This window comes from Jatropha curcas, chromosome 9 (genome assembly GCF_041381405.1).
Source record: "Jatropha curcas cultivar XTBG-Jc1 chromosome 9, XTBG_Jcur_1.0, whole genome shotgun sequence".
Classification (NCBI taxonomy): Eukaryota; Viridiplantae; Streptophyta; class Magnoliopsida; order Malpighiales; family Euphorbiaceae; genus Jatropha; species Jatropha curcas.
Genome location: NC_143159.1, coordinates 25,084,169 through 25,109,419, shown reverse-complemented (window position 1 = coordinate 25,109,419; position 25,251 = coordinate 25,084,169). Strand labels below are relative to the sequence as shown.

Here is a 25,251-nt window from a genome sequence, read left to right as displayed (position 1 = left end):
ATTTCATTGAAAAAATTAATCAAGTTATGTATATAAATAACAACTTAAATGAGAAGGGAGTTGCTAGAAACCCTAGCTGTCTTTCTCCGACTCTCTCTTTCTTGTGTTTTTTTAGATTTTATTTCTAAACCACCGCCGATCGTCTTTTTTGTCGGCGGTGGTTTCTTTTCATTATTCTCTATCGTTTTTCTTTATTTTCTTTATTTTGTTTAGTTTCTTTCCAATAATTTTCAAATATATAATCGTTTAGAATAAAATTAAGATTTAGTCTCTCAGATCTGTATACTTTAAGTGTTTTTGCTACCTTCTTAATGGGGTTATTAATTTCTTTCATTCATGAGGTTATTTCTCATTATTGAAGAGTTTTTATGTTGATATTTTATTTCCCAAGTAGTTTGAAAGATAAGATGGATTGTTGGTTGCTTATGGTTGGAGAATTCAGATCTTTAAGTTTGGGTAAGTTTCTTTTAGCAATGGAGTCTAATAGTGTGGCATGTTCCTCTATTACAGTTTGGTATATTAAACTCTTCTACGAGCGTCAGTTATAACAAGTTTTTGAAAAAACAATATTCGAGATAATATTGTGAAAAGTTTCTTTTGTCATCCTATTTAAAAATGGACCAATTTTTACCTGGAAGATTAACCTCTTCTGCCAAGATCAATAACATTTCAAGCAGAAGATTTCAATTTTCTATATTTGTATTTCTTGTGGTTGAAGAATTCAGATCTTCAAGTTCTGGTAAGTTTCTTTTACCAATGGAGCTTGATAGTGCGGCCTGTTCCTCTATTACAGTTTGATATATTAAACTCTTCTACGAGCGTCAGTTAAAACAAATTTTTGAAAAAACAATATTCGAGACAATATTGTGGAAGGTTTCTTTTGCTGTTCTATTTAAAAATGGATCAGTTTTTACCAGGAGGATTAACATCTTTCGCCAAGATCAAGAACATCACCAAAATAGAGGATTTCAATTTTCTATATTTGTATTTCTTATGGTTGGAGAATTCAGATCTTCAAGTTCGAATAAGTTTATTTTACTAATGGAGCATAGTAGTGCGGCCTGTTCTTCTTTACAGTTTGGTATATTAAACTATTTTACGAGCATCAGTTGTAACAAGTTTTTGAAAAAATAATATTCGGGACAATATTGTAGAAGGTTTCTTTTGTCGTCCTATTTAAAAATAGACCAGTTTTTACCTGAAAGATTAACCTCTCCTGCCGAGATCAAAAACATATCCAAACAGAAGATTTCAATTTTCTACATTTGTATTTCTTATTCCTATCGGAATGTTATAATGTACTCAACTTATATTTACGATTAATGAATTATTATTTTTTTTTTGAAAAAAAAACTTAAATGAGAATGGACTTTTTCACGTCTTGGGAAATCGCCACCTCTCTCTCATTTGAAATTTTCTTCCATTTTCTCTATTCAAACACAAAATCAAGCATGTAGATATGAGGAGAGGCTGATTATTGTCTCTTGTGACAGTCCCTTCTTATATTTTTAGTTTTATTGCTAATTTTTATGTTTTTTGTTAGATAAATTACATATATCTGTTTATTCTGGCATAGATTTATATTCTTTATGTTTTTGCTATTTTTTATGGTTTATCTCGATCTTGTGTGGAGTTTATGATCTCTCCATTTTACGTAGAGCATTTATTTTGTCTTTTTTTTTTTTTTTTTTTTTTGCATTTGTTTAGTTTTATTGGATAGATGTGCAATTTATGGAGAATTATTCAACTACATGATGATCTTTGTCTTTTAGAGTCTGGTAGTGCGACTTTGTAACATCCCTTCCCGGTCCACCCGCAACTCGAATAAACTGAGTCGAGACGTTACAAACTGGTTGACTTAATGTCCTGTCATGCTGAACTCATAATGTATATTGGATATAATAGCATGCTGATGTTGTTTACAATAATAATGTAATTTATATTTACAAAACATGATACTAGTTTACAAAATGAAATGGGCCCCCTGAAGATGAAGATGAAGAAAATGAAGAAAGCAAATTGAAATGGAAGTCTCGTATACTTCCCAACTATCTCTTTAATGGTATGGTACAATTACCAAATAAGACCTACAATTTTTACATGTTACATTTTAATACCTCAACTTTATTTTTTTAGTGCAAGTAAGTCCTACTCTTTATACTTTGATCTTTTTGTTTCAATCAAGTAAGTCCACTTATAAACCCTTTCTACCCCAACCGGGTTTGGTTCAACTCGACTCAACTCGACTCGACTCGGTAGGATGTCACAGACTTATTCTTTCATTAGATTTAGTGGTTCAAATCCTCTATGTTCGTCATAAGCAATTAGTTCATGGATAATTAGCCCATTTATAGATGATTTGGAGAGTTTATCTAACCAGATACTTTTGAAGATCTATCAATTTTTGTCAAATTCATCTTCTAATTTTTATTAGAATTTCTTATTAAATCAGCGAAAAATAATTATTTTGTTCTATGTCTAGTCTTTAGGAGAGGGTCATGTTCTCCCTGTATTATTTGTACTGATTTGAAGTTTTTAATGAAATTTTAATATATTATATTAAAAAAATTTTAAATGAGAAGGGTATTTTATAGTCTTTGTATAGAATATTACTTACAAATACTTTTCAAACTAAATAAGAAAATATTACCCTACAAAATTGGAAAAAGAAAACTACTATTATTAAATTACTTTTAGCATATCTTACCCTACAAAGTTGAAAAGAGAGCATTTTTAGGAAATGACAGAGTCACAGAACAACTCGACTAGACAACGAAGCAAAGAATTTGTCATGGTTCTGGTTTCAAAATGTATTGACTTATTATTGTGTTTAGAACTGTATAATAATTTAATGTTTTTATTCCTTTCAGTAAAAGTCGTAATCAGCTTCCACTAATATTTTGGAGATTCATGTTTTTTTTTTATTTTTTATTTTTAAGATAAACTCCAGATATAATTAAATCTTTAAAGACTATATTCAAAGTGGTAGTCGCTAGAGATGAGCAAATGGTTTTGCCAATTTAATTCGGTGAATTGGAAATCAGTTTTCTGTTCAATTAATAAATTTAAATTTATTCAATGATCAGTTATGATTTAGTTAAAATTAAATCTAACCATGTTAATCAAATTAATTGAGGAATAAAACGGGATTTTTCAATATTTATTTAGAATTAGAAATGTTAATTTTGTTAAAAGGCTAGGGTTAATTCAATTAAAATCGGTTAATGAGATATTTCAGTAAATATCGATCAGTTAATTCAGTTTCCATTTTCTTTTCTTTTGGTACAATTAATGAAAAAATTAATTCGCTTAGTTTTAACATTGTTGAATATATAATTCAGTTAAATTCAATTAATTCAGTTAATTCGATTGAAAGAGAAAAAACGTAAATGGCCAAAATGTTGAGTTATCAAATATTTAATTTGATTCACTGAAATACATGAAACATACTTTTTAAAAAACATGATGGAAGTCCACGTTTTTATTTCGTAACTCTTTTGGCAACAGCTTCAAACTCTTCCCTCGTTGGAAATGGAGCAAGTATAACTAACTGGACGTCTGTTATACATTTCTGAGGCAACAATGTTTGTATCTTCCTCATCAACCACATCAAAACTCCCAAGGGGCGAATTTTACTGAGCACACTTGTTCGACCTCCTTGAAGATACGCAACTTCAATTTTGGACACTGCTTCCTCTATTCGTTGATCAATGAAAGGACATCGGTATAATATCTCTTCTTCAGATACAGTATACGTACACCACAATTCATCACTTTGCAACAGTGAAAAGGATTGCCTTCCATATCTTCAGGATAGAATTCAACTACTACCTCTCTGTATTTACTGAAATGATCATCTTTTGTAAGATCCACACATGGATCATATCCAAAGAACATGGGATATTGCCTCCGAAATTTTCCATTAATGTATCTAGAATTAGAAGTAATGTGTTGCGGGGATTGAGAGGAGGAGATAAAACAACGAAAGCAATATACCAGAGTTTAAGTAAGTAAAAACAAAGTTGATTCAAATAAAAATCTTCTTTTTTCTTTTCTTCTTTATTTTTTCTACGTAAATTAATATTCTTATAAAGCTCTCTCCTCTCAAAGTCCAGCTTTCACGTTTTTCTCTCTTACACTAGCTTTCCACGAAGAAGTCAATACTAACTTCCCTTGATTTAAAGAAGTTTGTCTCTTTGTTTGTGGCTAAATTTAAGCTCTACCACAAATTCATTCAACATTCAAATATTCTAGAGCTTTCATACAAAAAACAATTCATAAGAAATAAGAAAGCTAAGCTGACAGCACTTAGCATCACAGCACCAAGGGAATTTACTCTAACACAATGAGAGTTCCTTTACCATACCAACCACCAAAATAAGAATGGAGATCACTGCAATCTCTGTACTCATTTTTGAAGTGATATTGACACCTAATCTGGACACCATTGTTGCCCAGAAAAAAGTTGTTGAATTTAATAACAACACACAGAGTGAAACCCAGGAACTTGATATTAGCCCACTGTGAAGCTAGCTGCATTGAAGTAGAAAATCCTTCACTTTGATGGCCAAACCACCTTGGGATTCTACGTCCACGAATGCAAAAACTAGATTCTCCTGCTAGTAAAGAAGGAATCTGCAACATGAGAATCATGACCATTAAGATTGGAATTATCAGTTAAAAAGAATCAGAGGATGAAAGGGGAAAGAGACCTGGTTGTTCAGTCTTTTTGCATAGCGCATAAATTTTGTGAGGGCATATTCCATTATGTTGTGCCGTGCACCAGAGGCCAACATGTCACAGTTAGTGAAAAAGAATTCAAAAATATTTCCTTTTACTCCAGTTGAATCAAATGATACTTTAATCAGTGAAATGCAATTGTGTGCATCTAATGTTGCCAGTCGCGGTGGAAGATCTGGTAACGATACTAAATTCTGGCAATTTCTTAAACCAAGGTATTGCAGCTCAAAGAGCTTATTAATACTTTCAGGTATCTTCCTAAAATTGTTTCCACTTAGATCTAATGCTTCAAGTGAGAATAAGCAACCAATGCTATAAGGCATGTTCAACGAACTGCAGCTGGTTAGATATAGCTTCCGTAAATATTGAATATCTACTCCTCTGTCAGGCATGTTGATAAAATATTCAATACCTGAGATCATCTCTGGCAATATGAAAAGATTTTCGCAGTTTCTCACTTCCAAGCTCGATAGCCCCTTTAGATTTTTAGATTTTCAATAGGTGAGGGTAGCTTTTTAATGGCTGTTCCATCTAAATAAACATACCTCAATGATTCCATAACCTCTGAAACTTCTGGAAAACACTGAAACATGGAACAACCTGACAGATTAAGCTTTTGCAAAGATTTCAACTTGCAAATACTGCTAGGAAGAATTCGAAAACTTGTGCACTGTCGCATACTCAATTCCTCAAGTTCACATAAATACTGAACTGATGAGGGAATTTCTTCTATTGCTGTCTTGTCTAAAATTAATTTCTTTATAGTCCTCGAAACATCTGGAAACTGGGTGATGTTTGAGCATCCAGAGAGAATAAGATTTTCAAGAGATGCCAAATTAGAAATTTTAAAAGGAATCTTCTTAAGCCTTTTGCAGTTCTTTAAATCCAAACAAAAGAGTCTGGTGAGACGGCCAATTAAAAACGGAAGTTCTTCTATTGCAGTTTCACTTAAGTGCAAGTATTTCATATCCATTGACATATCTGGAAGCCTAGTGATGTTTGAGCAGCCAGAGAGATCAATAATCAAAAGAGATTTTAACCTTTGCACACTTTCTGGAAGATTCCTAAGTTGTTTACAGTCCTTGAGATTCAATGTAACGAGTCCACTGAGATTCCCAATTGATTTGGGAATTCTTCTATGGCAGTCTCATTCATATTTAAATAATTTACGTTCTCTGCAAACTTTGGACATCCCTAAAATTGGAGCAACCAGAAAGGTTGATTGTCTTGAGAGATCTCATTTTAGTGCCAATCGGGGGATAGTTTGATAAGTCTATCCTGTCTTTCGGGGGATAGTTTTTCTTAAAAGCATACAAACTGAACAACTGAAGAGCTTCATCATCATTTAATCCCTCAAATTCATATACATCATCAACTATATTCTTAAGAACCTGCCTATCTCTAGAGGTCACAATAACTCTGCATCCCAAACCAAGATCAGATCTTCTAATTAGGGAGTCTAATTGATTTACATCTTCCACATCATCAAGAACAAGAAAAGCCTTTGTGCACTGGAGCCCGTCCTCATTGAAAATGGATCCCATGTTGGGAGATAAAATATTTAGATTTTCTCCCTCTAATATTTCAAGTAATAGTTTTTGTTTTAAAAAATCTAGCCCACATCTTTTTGACACTTCCTTAATATTTTTTAGAAAGCAGCAGCCTTCATATTGACTTGAAAGAGTATTGAAAATTGCTTCAGCAATAGTCGTCTTACCTATGCTGCCCATACCCCAAATTCCCACAATCCGAACATCTGGTGACCCAAAGCATAACAAACTTTTAATTGTTCAATGTGAGAGTCTATTCCAACCAGGCCCTTTGAATATTTAGAGATGCATGATTCAACTTCTTCATAATATGTTTCACAATATCATTCACAAGCTTGGCCTCAGGTCCTACAGAACATAAAGAACAAGTGGTAGTAACATGTGAGAAGGAAACAAAGGAATTGATAAGAGTTTTCATAAATCATCATTTTCCTTTTTATCATTGTCTGCAACAATGGGAGGAAGTCTATAAGAAGTTAGATTAACACAAATGATCTACTTTTTCTACAAATTAGATCCATCTCTTTTACAAGAACAAATTAGATTGTTGTCTACTAAAAGTCGTTACTAGACATGCTATTTCGAGAAAAGAAAACCTGCTCAGGAGTGAGAGGATTAAAGTGTAGAGGTATCACCTTGCAGCAACAAATCTCATATAAGTTATTAGATAACTTGGGAAAACTGTGTGTGTTTGTTAGTTGGTATTCAGCAAAGAGGATGTGCATCCAGAACTTGTACAAAAATCTAGAGAGGAAAATTTTCTAACCTGATGTCGCTTGCTAACATCTATAAAATAAGTTGTCTTGCTGCATTTTCAAACAAGACAACAAAATTCACAAAGGAGAAAAAGTTCAACTCTGTCCAACCTTCCAACTCTTAAGTACATAATTTATACCGTTTTCATTTTGTTTTATTAAAGATTAGAAAATTTAAGCAGATTATTAATATGCACATACCTGATCACCTGAGAATCAAATCCCGATAAACTAGCCGCTTTCATCAAGTCAACCCTCCACCTTGGCACTTCTTCCATTTTCTCCTTAAAATTCTTATCAACATGAGTAAATGCATCTGCAAAACTCCCGCTTTGTTCTTGTAAAAGAGATGGATCTATATGATAGAAAACTGGCAAAACTACCTGTCCATAATTATCTTTGCATTCAATAATTTTGGACATTTCATCCAAGCACCATGGAGAAGATGCATAGTTTTTTGAGAAAATGATTACAGAAATCATCGATTCTTCAATCATTCTCAAAAGGGCTGGAGTTATTTATTTCTTCCCCTCTTTGAAGGTCATTGTCTACGAAGGTCTTGACTTTTTTGCAACAGAAAGCATCATAGAGATGACTAGTAAAATTATCACGAGTATCCTCACCTCTGAAGCTAAGAAACACATCATACTTGCGTTTACAAACAGTAGAAGAAGATGCAATATAATTCTAGGTGAGATCACATTTTTTTTTCCGGAAAATTAAAATTAAAAAAATAATCATTAATCACAAGTGCTGAGCCATAGAAATAATAATCATTCAAGAAGGCATACTCTTACACCAGCACATGCTTTCCACTAATCATAACTATCCGTTAGGATTGTTTGTGACAAACCATCTAATCAATATGTATGCGAAATGCGGGGATTTGGATTACGCACACCAGCTATTCGATGAAATGCCTGAAAGAAATGTTGTCTCTTAGACAGCTCTCATTTCTGGGTATGCTCAACAGGGGCAAGCCTATAATTGCTGTGTTTTGTTTACTGAGATGTTAATGAATTGCCAACCAAATGAATTTCCGTTTACAAGTGTGCTTACTTGTTGTGACTATGAATATGGTGCGCAAGTGCATGCTCTTGCTATGAAAATGGGTTTAGATTCTAGTGTTTATATAGGAAATGCACTTATTTCCATGTATAGTAAATTTTATGATAGCAGTAATAGAGATGAAGCTTGGAATGTGTTTGAGAGTTTACAAGTTCGTAATATTGTTTCTTGGAACTCAATGATTGCAGGGTTTCATGTAAAAAAACTTGGGGAAAAAGCTATTAGTCTATTTAGGCAAATGCATAGTGAAGCAATTGGTTTTGATCGTGCCACGCTGCTTAGTGTCTGTTCTTCGTTGAGTGAAAGTTATAGTGATACTGTTGATGTGGGTCTTAAAATTTGTCTTCAATTGCACGGTGTTAGTATCAAAAGTGGGTTCGTGTTGCAAATTGAAGTTGCAACTGCATTGGTGAAAGCTTATTCAGATCTTGGTAGAGAGGTCACTGATTGTTACAAGCTCTTTTCAGAGACAGATTGTTGTCGTGATATAGTGTCATGGACTGGCATTATAACTGCATTTTTTTTTTTTTTTTTTTTTTGTACATTTTTAACAAATATATCTTTAACTCATCTTTCTTACGTCGGAGGCATTGTAACGTGAGCATCATGGCAGAAAGAAACCAAGCCGTGAGAGCCCAAAATCACCAACATGCTTCAGCAACTGAAGCTTCCGTCCCGCCTCTCAAAGTCTCTGCCACTTCGCTTATTGTCATCTACCCTCGAAGATATTGCCTGCTCTCACCCAACTAAAAGTCGGTATTATTTGTCTTCCTTTTTTGTATTTAATTTTAACATGTTCTTCAGATTTCTGGTATTGGGTTTCTCTCTAAAATATTAATAATAATAATTTAACTGAGCATTTGGTTTTATGGATGACTTCTGTATTTTGTATTTTCTACTTGCTTTTTTTCTTTATTATTGTTGCATATTAATATTTGATAGTTGAATAATAAAAATTATTTGTATTTTTTATGAATCTATATCTAACTCTAACTCAAATATAGTTATAGTGTTTAAATATGACTCTAATATTGTCACGACCCGTTTCCATGGGCCGGACCGGCACTAGGGCCCAGGTAAGCTTAAGGCCCCCGAGGCCCGTAGTAAGCCTGAATCACTAAAATCTATTATCTCAATATGAATTTCAAATATTGAGCCTATATTAACATGAAAAATATATCTCAAAATTTTATTATACCTTGGCCCAAATTTATCATCTTCAACATTCCACAGTTCGAGCCTTATTTACAATACAACACATTTTTAATATGGCCTAACAGAATTACTTCATCTGTATTACTACACTACTAGATGTATGTAAATTCTACAACTGCGGAGTGACTAACTGTTGTTATACATAGCTTCTTATACATATAGTTACATAGCAAAGTAATTATGGAACCAGGAAAACTTCTTACTAGCCCTGCGGCGAAGAAACATATCTTAAACCGAATTAAAGAGCAACTTACTTCCTGAAAAATTTAAACAAGACATGTGAATTTTCTAATGAGTATTAAATATTGCACAACACACGCAGTCACACACATGTAAATAAATCAATCTAGTCATCCGACTAGTTATATGCTCAAGCAACCAGCCACGCAAATGACATATCACCAGCACTCACAATCATAACATCTTCATGTAATCACATCACGTGGAAATTAGTCAGTGGAGTCACCGAACCCCCGATGAGCCGTCCTCCCACATGGCTCATCCTCTCACGTGTGCACCAGGGAGCCGATCCCCCATACCGGCCGACCGGTCTAATCCTCACTTGACCAGCCCTCTCATTGTTTTTCCATTCTCTCTTTTCTTTTCCATACCAACAGGAGGCAATCCGGTGGTCTCCATCCAATCTAGATCATCAAGCGCTCACAACAGGAGGCCACCCTGCGGGCTGCAATCAAATCTAGACTGTCCGGTGCGCAACGACGAGAAGCCAACCCGTGGTTAACGGTAACGGTAACGGTAGGTGCACACGGGGGCGCCGATCTCCCATTTACCCGGCTAACGGTAATCATATTGGATCCATATAACGGTACGGTCTCACAGTCCCATGGTGACCCACTTCATCCCAATTCCACACAAACAAAGCACAGCATTATCACAACACAATTAATCAAACATTGCAATCAATTGCAGACATATTAATCAATTAAACATCGTAATGCAATGCACAATTAAACATCCAAAATCAATGCAAATAAATAAATAAATAGTATTAACAATAAACAACAATAATAAAATAAATAACAATAATAACAATAATAATGAAAATAAATAAATAAATATGTAAATAATTAAATGAGTAATAAAGATAATAAATAATCAGAGCACTCTATTTATTACGTACCAAGTTATAGAATTAATCTAAATGAACTTATTTAATTATGTCATTAATTAAAACTAGTCTAGGTTCTATTGAAATTTCGGCAGCATCTCCCCTAAAAATAGGACTATCTACCTGTTTAAATATCACAATAATATATATATATACACACACACAGCCCATCCGCCGGGCAATCAATCAAATCAAATACCCGTCCGCCTTTAAATGACATTATCGCCATTTAACATCCATAACAACTTACATGAGCTTAATTCATATTCTAAATAACATCATTTATCAGTCATTGGATACATATGTATGTATATACAAGCATATGTGCATAATTAACTTTCACGATTAATTCTTATTCCATATCTTTTCATTGGTACCTAGGCATGTAAGGCTTCAAGCTTAACCTCAGTTACCACTTATTAGAACAAGAAGTTTTACTCTATTCAAATTTACACATTATGTTCTAAGTTCCTTGTATCATCCAACTAACAACATCAATAATTAATCACCAATACAAAATTTTAACTTTACTTTATAAGGTTAAGCAAATAACTAAGTGGATAAACAATTGCAAATTTATATTGGCTTAACGTTTATATCCTTCTAGTGTAACTATATATATATATATATATATATATATATATATATATATATATATATATATATATATATATATATATATACCTTTAATAATTATATGCAATTATAATTTATAAACTCTTCCATTTCCTTGTTATTAATTAAGATCTCGAAATTCCATTTAATGATCCATGAACCATCATCTATTGAATATGAATAAGCATTTATGAATATCTATCGACCTGGAAATAAAAAAAAAAAAATACACTTCCTCATCCATATTTGTCTTTCTACAACAATTTAATATATTTGCTGCCACTACACAAATTCGTAGTTTTTCTACGCTAAAATCTTAAATTGCACACCAACTAACCAATCTGTTGCAAATATTAGACCTACTACCTCATATGTACACTATCAAACAATAATTTGAAGGAATAATTAAAAATAAAATTCCTAAATTCCAGTTTAATCTCATAGCACACAGGCTGGCAAATTCACTAATCAACTTACCTTACTAAGAGAAAGGTTGGAAATTGCTTACCCAGTTGCGAAAATGTGGGAAAAGTGCAAGAAAGAAAAGAAATGCCACTGTCCCTGCCGAAGAACGATATCGCAACTCCTTGCGATTTGCTGCACCAGTAGGTGAACGACGATGGAGAAGGGGAGAGCGGAGCTACACCGTCGACGGGGATGAAGCTGGAGTCGATCGATCGCCGGAGAGTTGAGCTAAAGAGGCGACGCGATTTCCCGATCACAAACTCGCAAGTCTGCTGTGAGTGTACGCTAGAAACGAAAGGAGAGAGAGAGGAAGGGAGGCGAGGGCTGCTGCAGTGAGGAGGCGACAACGAGGTTGGCGATGGTCTCGGGTGATCGGAAAAAAAGGGAGGGGGAGGGGTGTCGCGCGCATGGTGCTGGCGCAAGGAAGAAGAAGGGAAAAGAGAAAAAGAAGGAAAAGAAAAGAAAAAAAATCTTGGGGTTTCTAGACCATTCCGGTTCGATTCGAACCGGTTTGGTCTAATTTAATGATTCGCCTCGATTTTTGCTCGGTTTGCAGGTTTTTTACTTGGTTTTCAAGCTATTTGTGTGGTTTTCGAAAGATCAATTTAGTTTTAAGGCCCGGTTCAATTTATTTTAATTATTTAGTTTGGTTCCATAATATTTTCTCCATTCACTCAATATAAATAAAATATGAACAATTATGATATTTGATTTTTAGGATAATTAATTTATATATATTCATAACAGATTAAATTGCTGGAGTTTCATATTATTTCTCGAAAATTTTTTAACTGTCCTCAAATCGAAAATTCTGACAATATATTTGGGCTTGGGCCTAACTCACAACACTTTGGACCCAAATTTAAGATTGTTTGGTGTTTAAAGCCCATATAGTCAAAAATCGAAATTTTTGATTTAATAAAAATTTAAAAGTTTTGAAAATAAAAATTCGGGGTATTTCAAATATATTCTATGAATTAAATTCTAATCAATACTCCTAAAACATAAAATTTAAATTCGAAATATCGTCGAAATAAATCAATTTAATTTGGATTTTTATTAAAACATTAACAAAAAATATTATTAAACGTTTAATTGTTTATTGATGTTTTTATTTATTTATGTATATTAATTATGTTAATAATATTAAATCTTAAATATCATGTGAGTAGTAAAGAATTATTAATTAAAATAATGAGACAATATATAAATAAAAATATAAATTTTTATAGTGAAAATTTGTATAAAAACATCAAATAAAAATAATTCAAGAATTCTTCTTTTATTGTATATTTTTTAAAATTTCAAATAATCAAATATATTTTTTAAAATTTTAAATATATTTAGTTATAAAATATGGAATAATAATAATCATTCAATTAAAATATAAACAAAAATAAAATTCAAGATGTTCTCTCCTTTCATCTTTCTATTTTTTTTAGAAATTTTTAACATTTTATTTTATATTTCTACAATTTGATTGGATATTGAATATATTTTTAAAATTTTATTTTTTAACTGATATATAAATTATTATGAGTTTGAAAATTTTAAATTATTTTATTTTATTAATATTTTTAAGCTAATTACATTTAGATAATATAAGTAACCGCGCAATGACTAATTTTGTTATAATTTTGTGGAATTAATTGATTATTTAATTCCGTGAAAAAATCTTAAATAATTTATATTTTAGGACTGATGGAATATCACTTTAGTTTTATTTACTTATTTTTATGATTTTAGTGAATCTTTTTAATTTATTCAATAAGCAATTATATTTTTTAAACAAATTGATGTAGTTATTTATGAAAATTAATAATATTGAAAATAAAATTATTATAATAAATAATAAATAAGATAATTTTAAAACAACTTCAATTGTGAAAATAATATAATTCTAATTTATAGTAAATAAGCATTTGTATTTCTAAACAAATTGATGTAATTATTTCTAAGAAAATTAGTAATCTAGAAAATAAAATTATTATAATAAATAATAAATAAAATAATTTTAAAATAACTTCAATTGTGAAAATAATTCTAATTTATAGTGAATAACTTACACATAATTGAGCCTGCATAATTGAGAGAATAAATTTGCTTTTCTTTTCCTTTTTAACTTGAGAAGAAATTAAACCGAAATTTCGTTAAGAGATAACTGTATACATAGGATACAGATTAATATGTTTTATATTTTTGTATAAGAAGTCTAATAATAAATCACTTATACAAATAATAAAAAAATACAATCTTGATTTGAAGTATCTGAGTGAGTTAACAGAGATGATATTTGTCCTATCGGTAATCGCTTGCTCTACTTGGTGGCTATTTATAGCCACTTTTCGACTCATGGTCTTTTCACAAGTTCGATATGATTACCTTCAATTTTTTTTTTAGAGATTTGCTCTTCTTTTTGCATAAGTAACTAAATAACAAGAGACACCGCACAAAATCACTATAAATGTTATAATAATATGAACAATAATAAATCTCAATAATTAGGCAACAATAACTCAGATATTAAGATTATTTTAGTGGCCGTCCTCACCAATGATCGCAGTGAAAGAAAAAAAATAGAGCTTTTAGATTTTAGATCATGAATCCGATGAGAATTTATTTTATAATATTGAAAAACACTGTACTTGAGAACATTTCTTTTGTTTTTTTGACATTTAGAACATTTCTAGTTATGTTTCTTCCTCTTCGTTTTTTTTTTTTTTTTTTGTTTGAGAGTCCATTACTAGTTATGTATTACTATTGCTTATAATAATTAATTTGAGATCTTTTGGCACAAAGTTATTTGAAAAAAGAAAAAAAATGAAACTGCATGATGTTATGTTAGCGTAGGAGTGATAGCAAAGTGGCTGAAATGATTGGACGGTCCACTAAGACCAATACGGATAAAGTGACCTTATCATGACATATGCTGGTTCAAGTAACGGAACCTATGGTCAAACCCATCGGCTAGACCAACAAAAGTCAAATCCAAACAGCTAAAACTGTATAAATAATTAAATATTAACCAGTCATGTACATCACGTTGTGTGGTTATTAATTTTAGGGTAAATTATTATTTAGTCCCTCAGGTTTTACATAATTAACCAACTAATTACAGGTTTTGAGAAAATATCTAGCTAGTCCCTCAGGTTTAACTCCGTCTAATTAAAAGGTCCTTCCGTCCGAAAAGTTGATTTTTTTCCGTTAATTATAGAGTAAAAGACTAAAATACCCCTCCCCAGCTGACGTGGACCATAAGGGAAAATTATTATCTAGTCCCTCAGGTTTTACATAATTATCTAACTAATCCCAAGTTTTGCGCAAATATCTAACTAGTCCCTCAGGTTTAACTCCGTCTAATTGAAAGGTCATTCCGTCCGAAAAGTTAGTTTTTTTCCGTTAATTGAAGACTAAAAGACTAAAACACATCTCCCTAACTGACGTGGACCAGTATGAGCGATAAGGGAGGGGATTGTATAAACTAAAAGACTAAATAATTTACCCTTTTTCTTTTTACCCCAAATTATCATCATAGTTTCTTTTTTAGAAAAAAAGTAATAAACATAATTTTCTATTTTATTCATATTTAATATGCAAATTTTATCAAGAAACATTACTATTATCATTAATAAAATCTAAAAAAAAAAAAAAAACAAAGTATTCCATCTATTCATAAATACTTTTAATGTTTTTATGGTAATCAAGTAATTAAATTTATTCTTATAAATTATAACAAAATATTAATTAATTTTATTACGTCCTTAAGTAAGAGAGGAGATGTTATATGATTTTGGAAAATTATAAAAATAATTATTAAATTTAATATAAATAAGGATAAAATTGAAAAAAAAATTAATTACTCATTAATATTCGAAAAAAATATATATTTGCGGAGAAAACACCGGCTCTAAAATAATAGTTATTTATAGATAAAAAAAGTAATTATCTATAGATAAAAAAAGTAATTGTCTCCATCGACTTTATATGAAACTCTTCAATTTTCATTTTTAAATTTAGCGAAGCTAATTTTCCTACTCGTGTAATTAAGCTTAGTCTATATAATTCTACATGTGCATAAAATTATAGGAAAAATTATTATTTAGTCTTTTAGTTTATACAATTACCTCCCTTATCGCTTCATACTGGTCCACGTCAGCTAGAGAGAGGTGTTTTAGTCTTTTAGTCTTCAATTAACGGAAAAAAACTAACTTTTCGGACGGAAGGACCTTTCAATTAGACGGAGTTAAACCTGAGAGACTAGTTAGATATTTGCGCAAAACTTGGGATTAGTTAGATAATTATGTAAAACCTGAGGGACTAGATAATAATTTTCCCTTATGGTCCACGTCAGCTGGGGAGGGGTATTTTAGTCTTTTACTCTATAATTAACGGAAAAAAATCAACTTTTCGGACGGAAGGACCTTTTAATTAGACGGAATTAAAACTGAGGGACTAGCTAGATATTTTCTCAAAATCTGTGATTAGTTGGTTAATTATGTAAAACCTGAGGGACTAAATAATAATTTACCCTTAATTTTATTATTAATTTCTCTTTGAACAACAGTATAGTGGATTAATTCAGTTTCGGATTCTACGGAGCTTTGTGATGGGACGACCCTTTCAATCTAATTTTATCTCTCTGTCCGCAATGATAGGATTAGAAACCTGAATGTTGTTTAAATGATTTATTGCCTCGTCCCACTAGATTAACTAATAGCTAATAATTTTATTATTAATTATAGAAAAATTAAAAAAAAATTATTACTTTAAAAGAATACTAATAGTATTATTAATTCTCTTAATTATTGAAAATTTTAATAATATGTCACTAATATCGTTAATGATATTAAAAAAGTCAGATTACAAAATAATTAAAAAAATATTAAAAAATAACATAATGCTGCCTCAGCAAAAATGTTGATATAGGTGTGGAAATTGAAAATGAAATAACCACATCAACAACTTCAGGAAAATCAAAGAGTAAAACTGTTCCTTTGCTTGAAATGCAAAAGGAATTTCTTCTAGACAATAGTTTTTTACGGATGAATTTTTTGGGCATGCAACTGGTTGTTGGATTGTTTCAATTTTTAGGTTTCTAGCTTTTACGTTGCTAGACTTTTTTTTACTATAGGATTAGAATTGAAGTTAGAGATAATTTGTAAGCATGAGTATGTTTATTAAAAAAAGAAAAGAAAAAAAGAAAGTAAATCTTGTGAATTTAGCATTTTGTATTTTTTAAAATTCTAGTACTTTCAAACACTGGTATTTCTAATCTTATTCCTTAATATGTTTGTTCTACTTTTAATTACCAAATGTTGAATGTTAATCTCTGTAGATGTTAGCAGTGGTTTATCAGTTAAAATAGATTAATTGCTACAATGCAGATTATTAATAAACTTTTAACGTTATCTCTATTAATTAATATCTCTTTATCAATTATTGAGATCTAGATTGATATTTTTTTTAAGCATATAATTTGTCACTTAATACAATGTACTATTGTGATTTTGCAAAGAATATGCCTAGGCTTCTCATATATGTTAACCCAGTTCTGAAAATAATGTGTTGCTACTTTGATGTAGTTGATTTACTTAGTTGCTTGCTTTTTTGGTTGAGTAAAGTTTATATCAGAGCACCTTCAAAGGGACAGTCATTTTCTATTAGAGAGGTTAAAGCTTCAGAAACTACTTAATTGCTTGCTTGCTTTGTTGAGGGCTGAGAATGCATAAATGAGATTTGCAAATGGAAATAAAAGAAATTGTTATGAAGGCACTTAAGAAGAAAGAGAGATTTGATGATTGTAAATCTATTATCTACACATGTTTAGTGATGCTTGTACCGTCATGAACGTACAATTTGAGTTATAGGATTGTGAAACTTTGTATTTGCCTTGATTTAGTTCAATAGCCGTAGTTTGAGTTGGAGCTATCATCCTAGTTGTTATGGAAAGCATTTTCAATTAATAAATTGGCTTTTTCTGTTATTGATAAACCTGATTCAGCTTTATGATCAGCCTGTATTTTTTTTTTTTTTTTTAATAATCAATTAAGATATGACATTTATTGTTGAATTTTGCATTAAAGCATTTTACTTTGTACTCAGATCTTGAATCATCTAAATTCATCTTCGAATTAGCTTCTTTTCTGCATTTTTTTAAATGAAGCTGACATGTTACATTCAGATCGAATGTCAAACACCAAAATATTGATAATATATATCTACAACGTATATATTGAAAAGTAATATGTTTTGTCCTTTTAATATGCCCTATGTACATCCAAATGAGCAAAATTCTATATCAGTTGTTGTATGAACTATATATCCTATCTTTCACTAAACAGTCGGCTATAAGAGTGATTGTTGTTTCCCCTGAAACAAAAGGCCGCAATATAACTTGTTTGTCCAAAATTCTTTCCAGAATTTCTATCTAAAATTCCATAATTCATCTTAACTGATACCCTGAAACAAAAAGTCCTAAAATTTTTAAAAAGTGTTGCCGGCTCAAAAAGTAATTACTATGATGATTAGTCTTGGCTTCCAAAAGGAGGCGGGCTGAGTTGATTTACAAATTCCACAAAATAAACGAATGAATTCCACAAAATTTTGTGGAATTGATTTACAAATTCAAATTTTTATATTTGGTATGAAAAGAAAAATGAAGAATTCAATTGTAAAGATTTAAATATAACTAAACCAAATTCTAATAAATAAAAAAAAAGTCACCAACAGACGCTTTATACCCAATCACTCCGAAAGGAGTTGATATATTGTTGGTACAGAGAAAGCAATAAGGTTTGTTTTTTCTTCAGCAAAAATCCTCTAAAAGAAATTATCTAAGTTGAAATTTTCAAATGAATTCCATAAACTTAAGTTGAACGGAGCATAAATGTTAAAATATTAAAATTAAGAAATCACTGGCAGCAACCATTGAACTGCAAGAAAGAAATAAATAACAAAATAAAAACACACCAAAGAAATTATTGTGAGGGTGTTTAGTTTGAATGGAATAATAAATATAACTTAAAACTATTCTAATCACTACAATATGCATAATATTTATAACTTTCCTTAAAATTACGTATGTATAAATGTTAAAAAAATAACTTGGAGGTGCCTTAAAAACTTGCAACGCCCACGTTCTACCTTTTCATTTTCTTTTTCTTTTTTGTTGGACATGTTGATCTGTTCGACTCCTTCAGGGCCTAATTCCCGTTGAGCTTCTCGGCAAGCCAAAAACTTACGTTTTAGTTCAGACATACATACATATTTAAGAGGCAAGAGTGTCTGTGTCTTCCTCATCATCTACATCAAAACATGCAAAGGATCGACCATATCTTGCATGAAAAGCACTAATTTTGGAAAATTTTTCTTCTGTTTGTAGACATCGACAAAATACCTCCTCTTCAGAATATAGTAGTCGTACACCACAATTCATCACTTTGCAACGGTGTAAAGGATTGCCATCCATATCTTCAGGGTAGAATTCAACTACTAACTCTCTATATTTACTGAAATGATCATCTTTTGTAGCGTCCACACATGGATCATACCCGAAGAACATACGATAGTTTGTCCCAAACGGATTGGGATGACAAGTTACGAGAGTTCTTTTACCGTACCAACCACCAAAATAAGAATGGAGATCACTGCACTCTCTGTACTCATTTTTGAAGTGATATTGACACCTAATCTGGAAACCATTGTTGCCCCGAAAATAAATGCCGTCGAATTTAATAATAACACACAAAGTGAAACCCAGGAACTTGATGTTAGCCCACTGTGAAGGTAGCTTCATTGTCGTAGAAAATCCTTCACTTTGATGGCCAAACCACCTTGGGATTGCACGTCCATTAATGCAAAAACTAGATTCTCCTGCTAGTATAGAAGGAATCTGCAACATGAGAATCATGACCATTAACATTGGAATTATCGGTTAAAAAGAATCAGAAGATGAAAGGGGAAAGAGACCTGGTTGTTCAGTCTTTTTGCATAGCGCATAAATTTTGTGAGGGCATATTCCATTATATTGTGCCTTGCACCAGAGCCCAACATGTCACAGTTAGTGAAAAAGAATTCAAAAATATTTCCTTTTACTCCAGTTGAATCAAATGATACTTCAATCAGTGAAATGCAATTGTGTGCATCTAATGTTGCCAGTTGCGGTGGAAGATCTGGTAATGATACTAAGTCCTGGCAATTTCTTAAACCAAGGTATTGCAGCTCAATGAGCTTATTGATACTTTCAGGTATCTTCCTAAAATTGTTTCCACTTAGATCTAATGCTTCAAGTGAGAATAAGCAACCAATGCCATAAGGCACGTTCAAAAAACTGCAGTTCGTTAGATATAACTTCCGTAAATTTTGAATATCTACTCCTCTGTCAGGCATGTTGAGAAAATATTCAATACCTGAGATCATCTCTGGCAATATGGAAAGATTTTCGCAGTTTCTCACTTCCAAGCTCGATAGCCCCTTTAGATTTTCAATAGGTGAGGGTAGCTTTGTAATGGCGGTTCCATCTAAATAAAGATACCTCAATGATCCCATAACCTCTGAAACTTCTGGAAAACACTGAAACATGGAACAACCTGACAGATTAAGCTTTTGCAAAGATTTCAACTTGCAAATACTGCTAGGAAGAATTTGAAAACTTGTGCACTGTTGCATGCTCAATTCCTCAAGTTCACATAAATACTGAACTGATGAGGGAATTTCTTCTATTGCTGTCTTGTCTAAAATTAATTTCTTTATAGTCCTTGAAACATCTGGAAACTGGGTGATGTTTGAGCATCCAGAGAGAATAAGATTTTCAAGAGATGCCAAATTAGAAATTTTACAAGGAATCTTCTTAAGCCTTTTGCAGTTCTTTAAATCCAAACAAAAGAGTTTGGTGAGACGGCCAATTGAAAGCGGAAGTTCTTCTATTGCAGTTTCACTCAAGTACAAGTATTTTATATCCATTGACATATCTGGAAGCCTAGTGATGTTTGAGCAGCCAGAGAGATCAATAATCAAAAGAGATTTTAACCTTTGTATACTTTCTGGAAGATTCCTAAGATGTTTACAGTCCTTGAGATTCAATGTAATGAGTCCACTGAGATTCCCAATTGATTTGGGAAGTTCTTCTATGGCAGTCTCATTCAAATTTAAATACTTTATGTTCTCTGCAAACTCTGGACATTCCCTAAAATTGGAGCAACCAGAAAGGTTGATAGTCTTCAGAGATCTCATGTTAGTGCCAATCGGGAGATGCATAAGGCTTCTGCAGCATTTCATATTCAAATCAACAAGATTGTCTAAAAACTGAATGGATGACGACACTTCTAAAAAGTGAGGACAGTTTTCAAAATTAATTCTTTCAAGATTCTTGGCCTGTGACAGGTCTGGGAAAGTAGTCAAGTGCTCAGAGTAGCTAAGATTAATGTCTTTCAAGCTCACAAGATTCTGCAGAATTAATACAAGAAATTAATGTTTACTCAACCCACAACGTTTTTTTTTTAAAAAGGGGGTAGTAAAATGAAGCATGAAGATAGATCTTATAGCAAACCTGCACTCCTGTCCATAGTTGTTTAACGTTGCTGTATGCTAGGTTCAGTTCAACAAGTTTCTCTGCTTGAAAATTAGATGGCATAGACCTTAATGGGTATCCATCCCAGTGGAGATACCTCAACTCATCAGAAAGAAACTCAAGGCCATGATGAAGGTGCAATTTTCTGTTATTTCCAATTCTAGCATTGTAAATTTTAAGCAGTCTAAGATTATTCATGTTCGCAAAAGCTCTGGAACATAAGTTCAATTCTCCTATTGTTGATGCATCCAAAAATATCCCTTCAACCTTTTCAGTTCCCTAGATATCACATCAACGAATAAATAGTGCATAAGTTATGTAAATATATAAAGTTTCCAACTTACTTTCGTGTGTGTGTGTGTGTGTGTGTGTGTGACGGACACGTACACACCCCAAAGGATATATACACATCATGCATATGGCTCTCACCAGATTTTTGGTCAACACTTGAAGGATATCAATAGGATTCCACAGTCTACAGCGCTTGCCCAGCTTGGCAACAGATTCCTGCCGAACAATTTCATGAGCCATTTCAAGCAACAAGTCATGTATCCCTAGTTTGTTTTCAAGGACAGTAATGAGGCATCTATCAACTAGAACACTGATTCCAATATCAGCTGAGAAACCACAACCATCAAGGATTCTCTTAACGAAATCAATTTGGTGCCCCTTAAAAAAGCAAGCAATATCAAGAAATACACTTTTCTCTTCATCATCTAGCGTATCAAAGCTTATTCTTAATACATTACAGATTTGAGAATGTGGACCTCTTCCAAGTTTATTCAGTGCACTTTCCCAATCTCGTTTCCTTCTGTCAAATAGATATGAACCCAAAACTTTAAGCACCAATGGGTTTCCCTGAGCATAATTCACCACCTTATTTGATAAGTCTATCCTATCTTTCAGGGGACAGTTTTTCTTAAAAGCATACAAACTGAACAATTGAAGAGCTTCATCCTCATTTAATCCCTCAACTTCATATACATCATCAACTACATTCTTAAGAACCTGCCTATCTCTAGATGTCACAATAACTCTGCTTCCCAAACCAAGATTAGATCTTCTAATTAGGGAGTCTAATTGATCTACATCATCCACATCATCAAGAACAAGAAAAACCTTTGTGCATTGGAGCCTGTCCTCATTGGAAATGGACCCCATGTTGGGACTTAGAGTATGTAGATTTTCTTCCTCTAATATTTCAAATAATAGTTTTTGTTTTAAAAAATCTAGCCCACATCTTTTTGACTCTTCCTTAATATTTTTGAGAAAGCAGCAACCTTCATATTCGCTTGAAACACTATTGAAAATTGCTTCAGCAATAGTCGTCTTACCTATCCCACCCATACCCCAAATTCCAACAATCCGAACATCTGGTGACCCAAAGCACAACAACTTTCTAATTTGTTCAATGTGAGAGTCTATCCCAACCAGGCCTTTTGAATCTCTAAAGGATGCATGATTCAACTTCCTCAAAATCTGTTTCACAATATCATTCACAAGCTTGGCCTCAGGTCTACAAAATATGAAGAACAAGTAGTAGTGACATGTGAGAAGGAAACAAAGGAATTGATAAGAGTTTTGTCAAGTCATCATTTTCTTTTTGATTACTGTCTGCAACAATGGAAGGAAGCCCGTAAGAAGTTAGATTAACACAAATGATCTAATTTTTCTTCCATAGTTAGCATTTATGCTAAGCATATAAAATTTTTACATACTAATAAAGTTTCCACTAGACAAGCTAACCAGAGGAAAGAAGGCCTGCTAAGGAGTGAGAGGATTAGAGTGTAGAGCTATCATCTTGCAGCCTACAAATCTCAACATGTTATTAGATAACTTGTGAAATTGGTGTGCGCTTCTTAGTTGATATTCAACTAAGAGGATGTGCATCCAGAATTTGTACAAAATCTAGAGAGCGCTACAAAATAAGTTGTTTTATTGCATTTTCAAACAAGACGAGAAAATTCACAAAGGAGAAAAAGCACAACTCTTTGTCTCAATCTTCCAACTCAAATACGTGATTTATACTGTTTTTATATATTTCAAAGATTAGAAAATATAAGCAGATTATCAATTTACACTTACCTAATCACCTGAGAATCCCATCCAGATATACTAGCCGCTTTCATCAAGTCGACCCTCCACCTTAGCACTTTTTCCATTTTCTCCTTAAAGTTCTTCTCAGCATCGATAAATACATCTACAAAACTCCCACTTTGTTCTTGTAAAAGAGATGGATCTATATGATAGAAAACTGGCAAAACTATCTGTCCATAAGTATCGTTGCATTCAATAATTTTGGACATTTCATCCAAGCACCATGGAGAAGATGCATAGTTTTTGGAGAAAATGATTACAGAAATCTTCGATTCTTCAATCGTTCTCAAAAGGGCTGGAGTTATTTCTTCCCCTCTTTGAAGGTCATTGTCTATGAAGGTCTTGACCTTTTTACGACACAAAGCATCATAGAGATGACTAGTAAAATTGTCACGAGTATCCTCACCTCTGAAGCTAAGAAACACATCATACTTGCGTTTACGACTAGTCGAAGAAGATGCCATAATGGATAGTTACAATATCTTATGCGACACTGTTTTCCTGGAAAATGAAAATCGAGAAATAACCATAACTGACAAGTGTTGTGCCACAGAAATAATAATCGAATCCAATAAAAGGACTCTACAACTTCAAGACCATCGAACATTAAAAACTTTAAAAATCTTCTAATTGGATCACAAAAAAATAAATAAATAGAAGAAATACTGTAACAATTATGCATGCCTTTTTACTAAATCCTTTAGCGCATATTAAACTATTAAACAAAAAAAAAAAAAAAAAAAACAAAGCTTATATTTCTTATATCACCAGAAAGGAGAACGACGCTCAAACAGGATTGATTATCAGACTCAACTTAGGTTGGAAGAGGACTCGATAAATATAAGCAATCAGAGAGAAAAAAAAACCTAATTTACATATTCATCAGAAAGACAGAAAGCAAGTTGAAATGAATACCACAAGGAATAGAGTTTTGACTTACACTGGAAATAAATACAGAGTTTTCACTTCCACGAGCAACAATTGTTTGCTTCGATTAGCTAATACCACAAGGGAGAGAAATATCGTCCATCCATTGCCTTTGATCGTCTTATCTTTATATTGTAACAGAGAGACTACAGTTGTGACTTAAAGACCAAGTTCCTTGCTAGCTTGCCTTCAAGGAAATTTAAGGAAAATTTCTTTACTTTCTCCTTTTGAGTTAAAAAAAAAAAAAGAAAAGAAAAAGGAAAAAAAAATACTTATATAAAATATTAGAAATTCTTATAAAGTATTGAAATTTAGATTTATTGTTTTGTAATTCAGCAATTTTTAAAAAAATGACTTTTACAAAATATATTAAAATTATTACAAAATATTAATAAGTAAAATCTAAGAAATTATAAAGAATAAATACAACATTTGGTAAACTAAAAAAAAGTTAAATATCTGATCATTTATATTTAAAATTCTATACTTATCATTTAAATTTAAGTTGTATTATTTAATTAAATTATAGAGAATTTTACAGATTATAATTTTATTTTAAAAATTAGTTTCACGTATTATTCATTTTTATTTCTATTTTTTCTCTATACAACATTTGGTAAACTAAAAAAAAGTTAAATATCTGATCATTTATATTTAAAATTCTATACTTATCATTTAAATTTAAGTTGTATTATTTAATTAAATTATAGAGAATTTTACAGATTATAATTTTATTTTAAAAATTAGTTTCACGTATTATTCATGTTTATTTCTATTTTTTCTCTTCCTTCTTTTGGTTCTCTTCTCCCACTCTACAATATCACTCTGCAACTGTTAATTTAATATTCACAAATTAATATGTAATTTCATTGAAAAAATTAATCAAGTTATATATATAAATAACAACTTAAATGAGAAGGGAGTTGCTAGAAATCCTAGCCGTGTCTCTGTGACTCTCTCTTTCTTATATTCTTTTAGATTTTATTTTGTTTAATTTTCTTTTTAATAATTTTCAAATCTATAATCGTTTGGAATAAAATTTAGATTTAGTATCTCAGATCTGTAGATTTTGAGTGTTTTTGCTTCCCTCCCTCTTAGTGGGGTTATTAATTTATTTCCACT

General features: G+C 31.7%; 1 protein-coding gene, 1 long non-coding RNA gene and 2 pseudogenes across 7 annotated transcripts; 1 reads left to right on the top strand and 3 right to left on the bottom strand.

The window, feature by feature from the left end:
• Positions 1–4,177: 4,177 nt before the first annotated feature.
• LOC105640380 (disease resistance protein RPP2B-like) lies at positions 4,178–6,470 on the bottom strand (annotated as a pseudogene). Its single transcript, XR_016322389.1, has 2 exons — positions 4,713–6,470; positions 4,178–4,635 (listed from the first exon to the last, which is right to left on the bottom strand). The product of XR_016322389.1 is annotated as a disease resistance protein RPP2B-like (transcript).
• A 31-nt stretch (positions 6,471–6,501) lies between these two features.
• Positions 6,502–8,308, bottom strand: LOC119370343 (disease resistance protein RPV1-like; annotated as a pseudogene). The gene is made up of 2 exons (XR_016322390.1): positions 7,247–8,308; positions 6,502–6,638 (listed from the first exon to the last, which is right to left on the bottom strand). The product of XR_016322390.1 is annotated as a disease resistance protein RPV1-like (transcript).
• LOC149493903 (uncharacterized) lies at positions 7,597–8,982 on the top strand. The gene is made up of 2 exons (XR_016322391.1): positions 7,597–7,736; positions 8,302–8,982. It is a non-coding gene; the product is annotated as an uncharacterized LOC149493903 (long non-coding RNA).
• A 9,482-nt stretch (positions 8,983–18,464) lies between these two features.
• LOC105640345 (disease resistance-like protein DSC1) lies at positions 18,465–24,301 on the bottom strand. Of its 4 annotated transcripts, XR_016322585.1 has the most exons (7): positions 24,143–24,301; positions 23,191–23,703; positions 21,535–22,621; positions 21,085–21,384; positions 19,946–20,981; positions 19,506–19,569; positions 19,354–19,428 (listed from the first exon to the last, which is right to left on the bottom strand). XR_016322585.1 is itself a non-coding variant. In XM_089726033.1 (6 exons), exons 2-6 carry the CDS (start codon positions 23,664–23,666, stop codon positions 18,805–18,807), a joined length of 3,963 nt encoding a protein of 1,320 aa, XP_089582159.1. In that variant the 5' UTR covers positions 23,667–23,703; positions 24,143–24,301; the 3' UTR covers positions 18,465–18,804. The 4 variants fall into 4 exon arrangements, 3 of the variants coding, with proteins under 3 accessions (XP_089582159.1, XP_089582160.1, XP_089582161.1); XM_089726033.1 differs by having other exon boundaries at positions 18,465–19,428; positions 19,506–20,981; XM_089726034.1 differs by lacking the exon at positions 19,506–19,569 and having other exon boundaries at positions 19,267–19,428.
• Between the last annotated feature and the right edge of the window lie 950 nt (positions 24,302–25,251).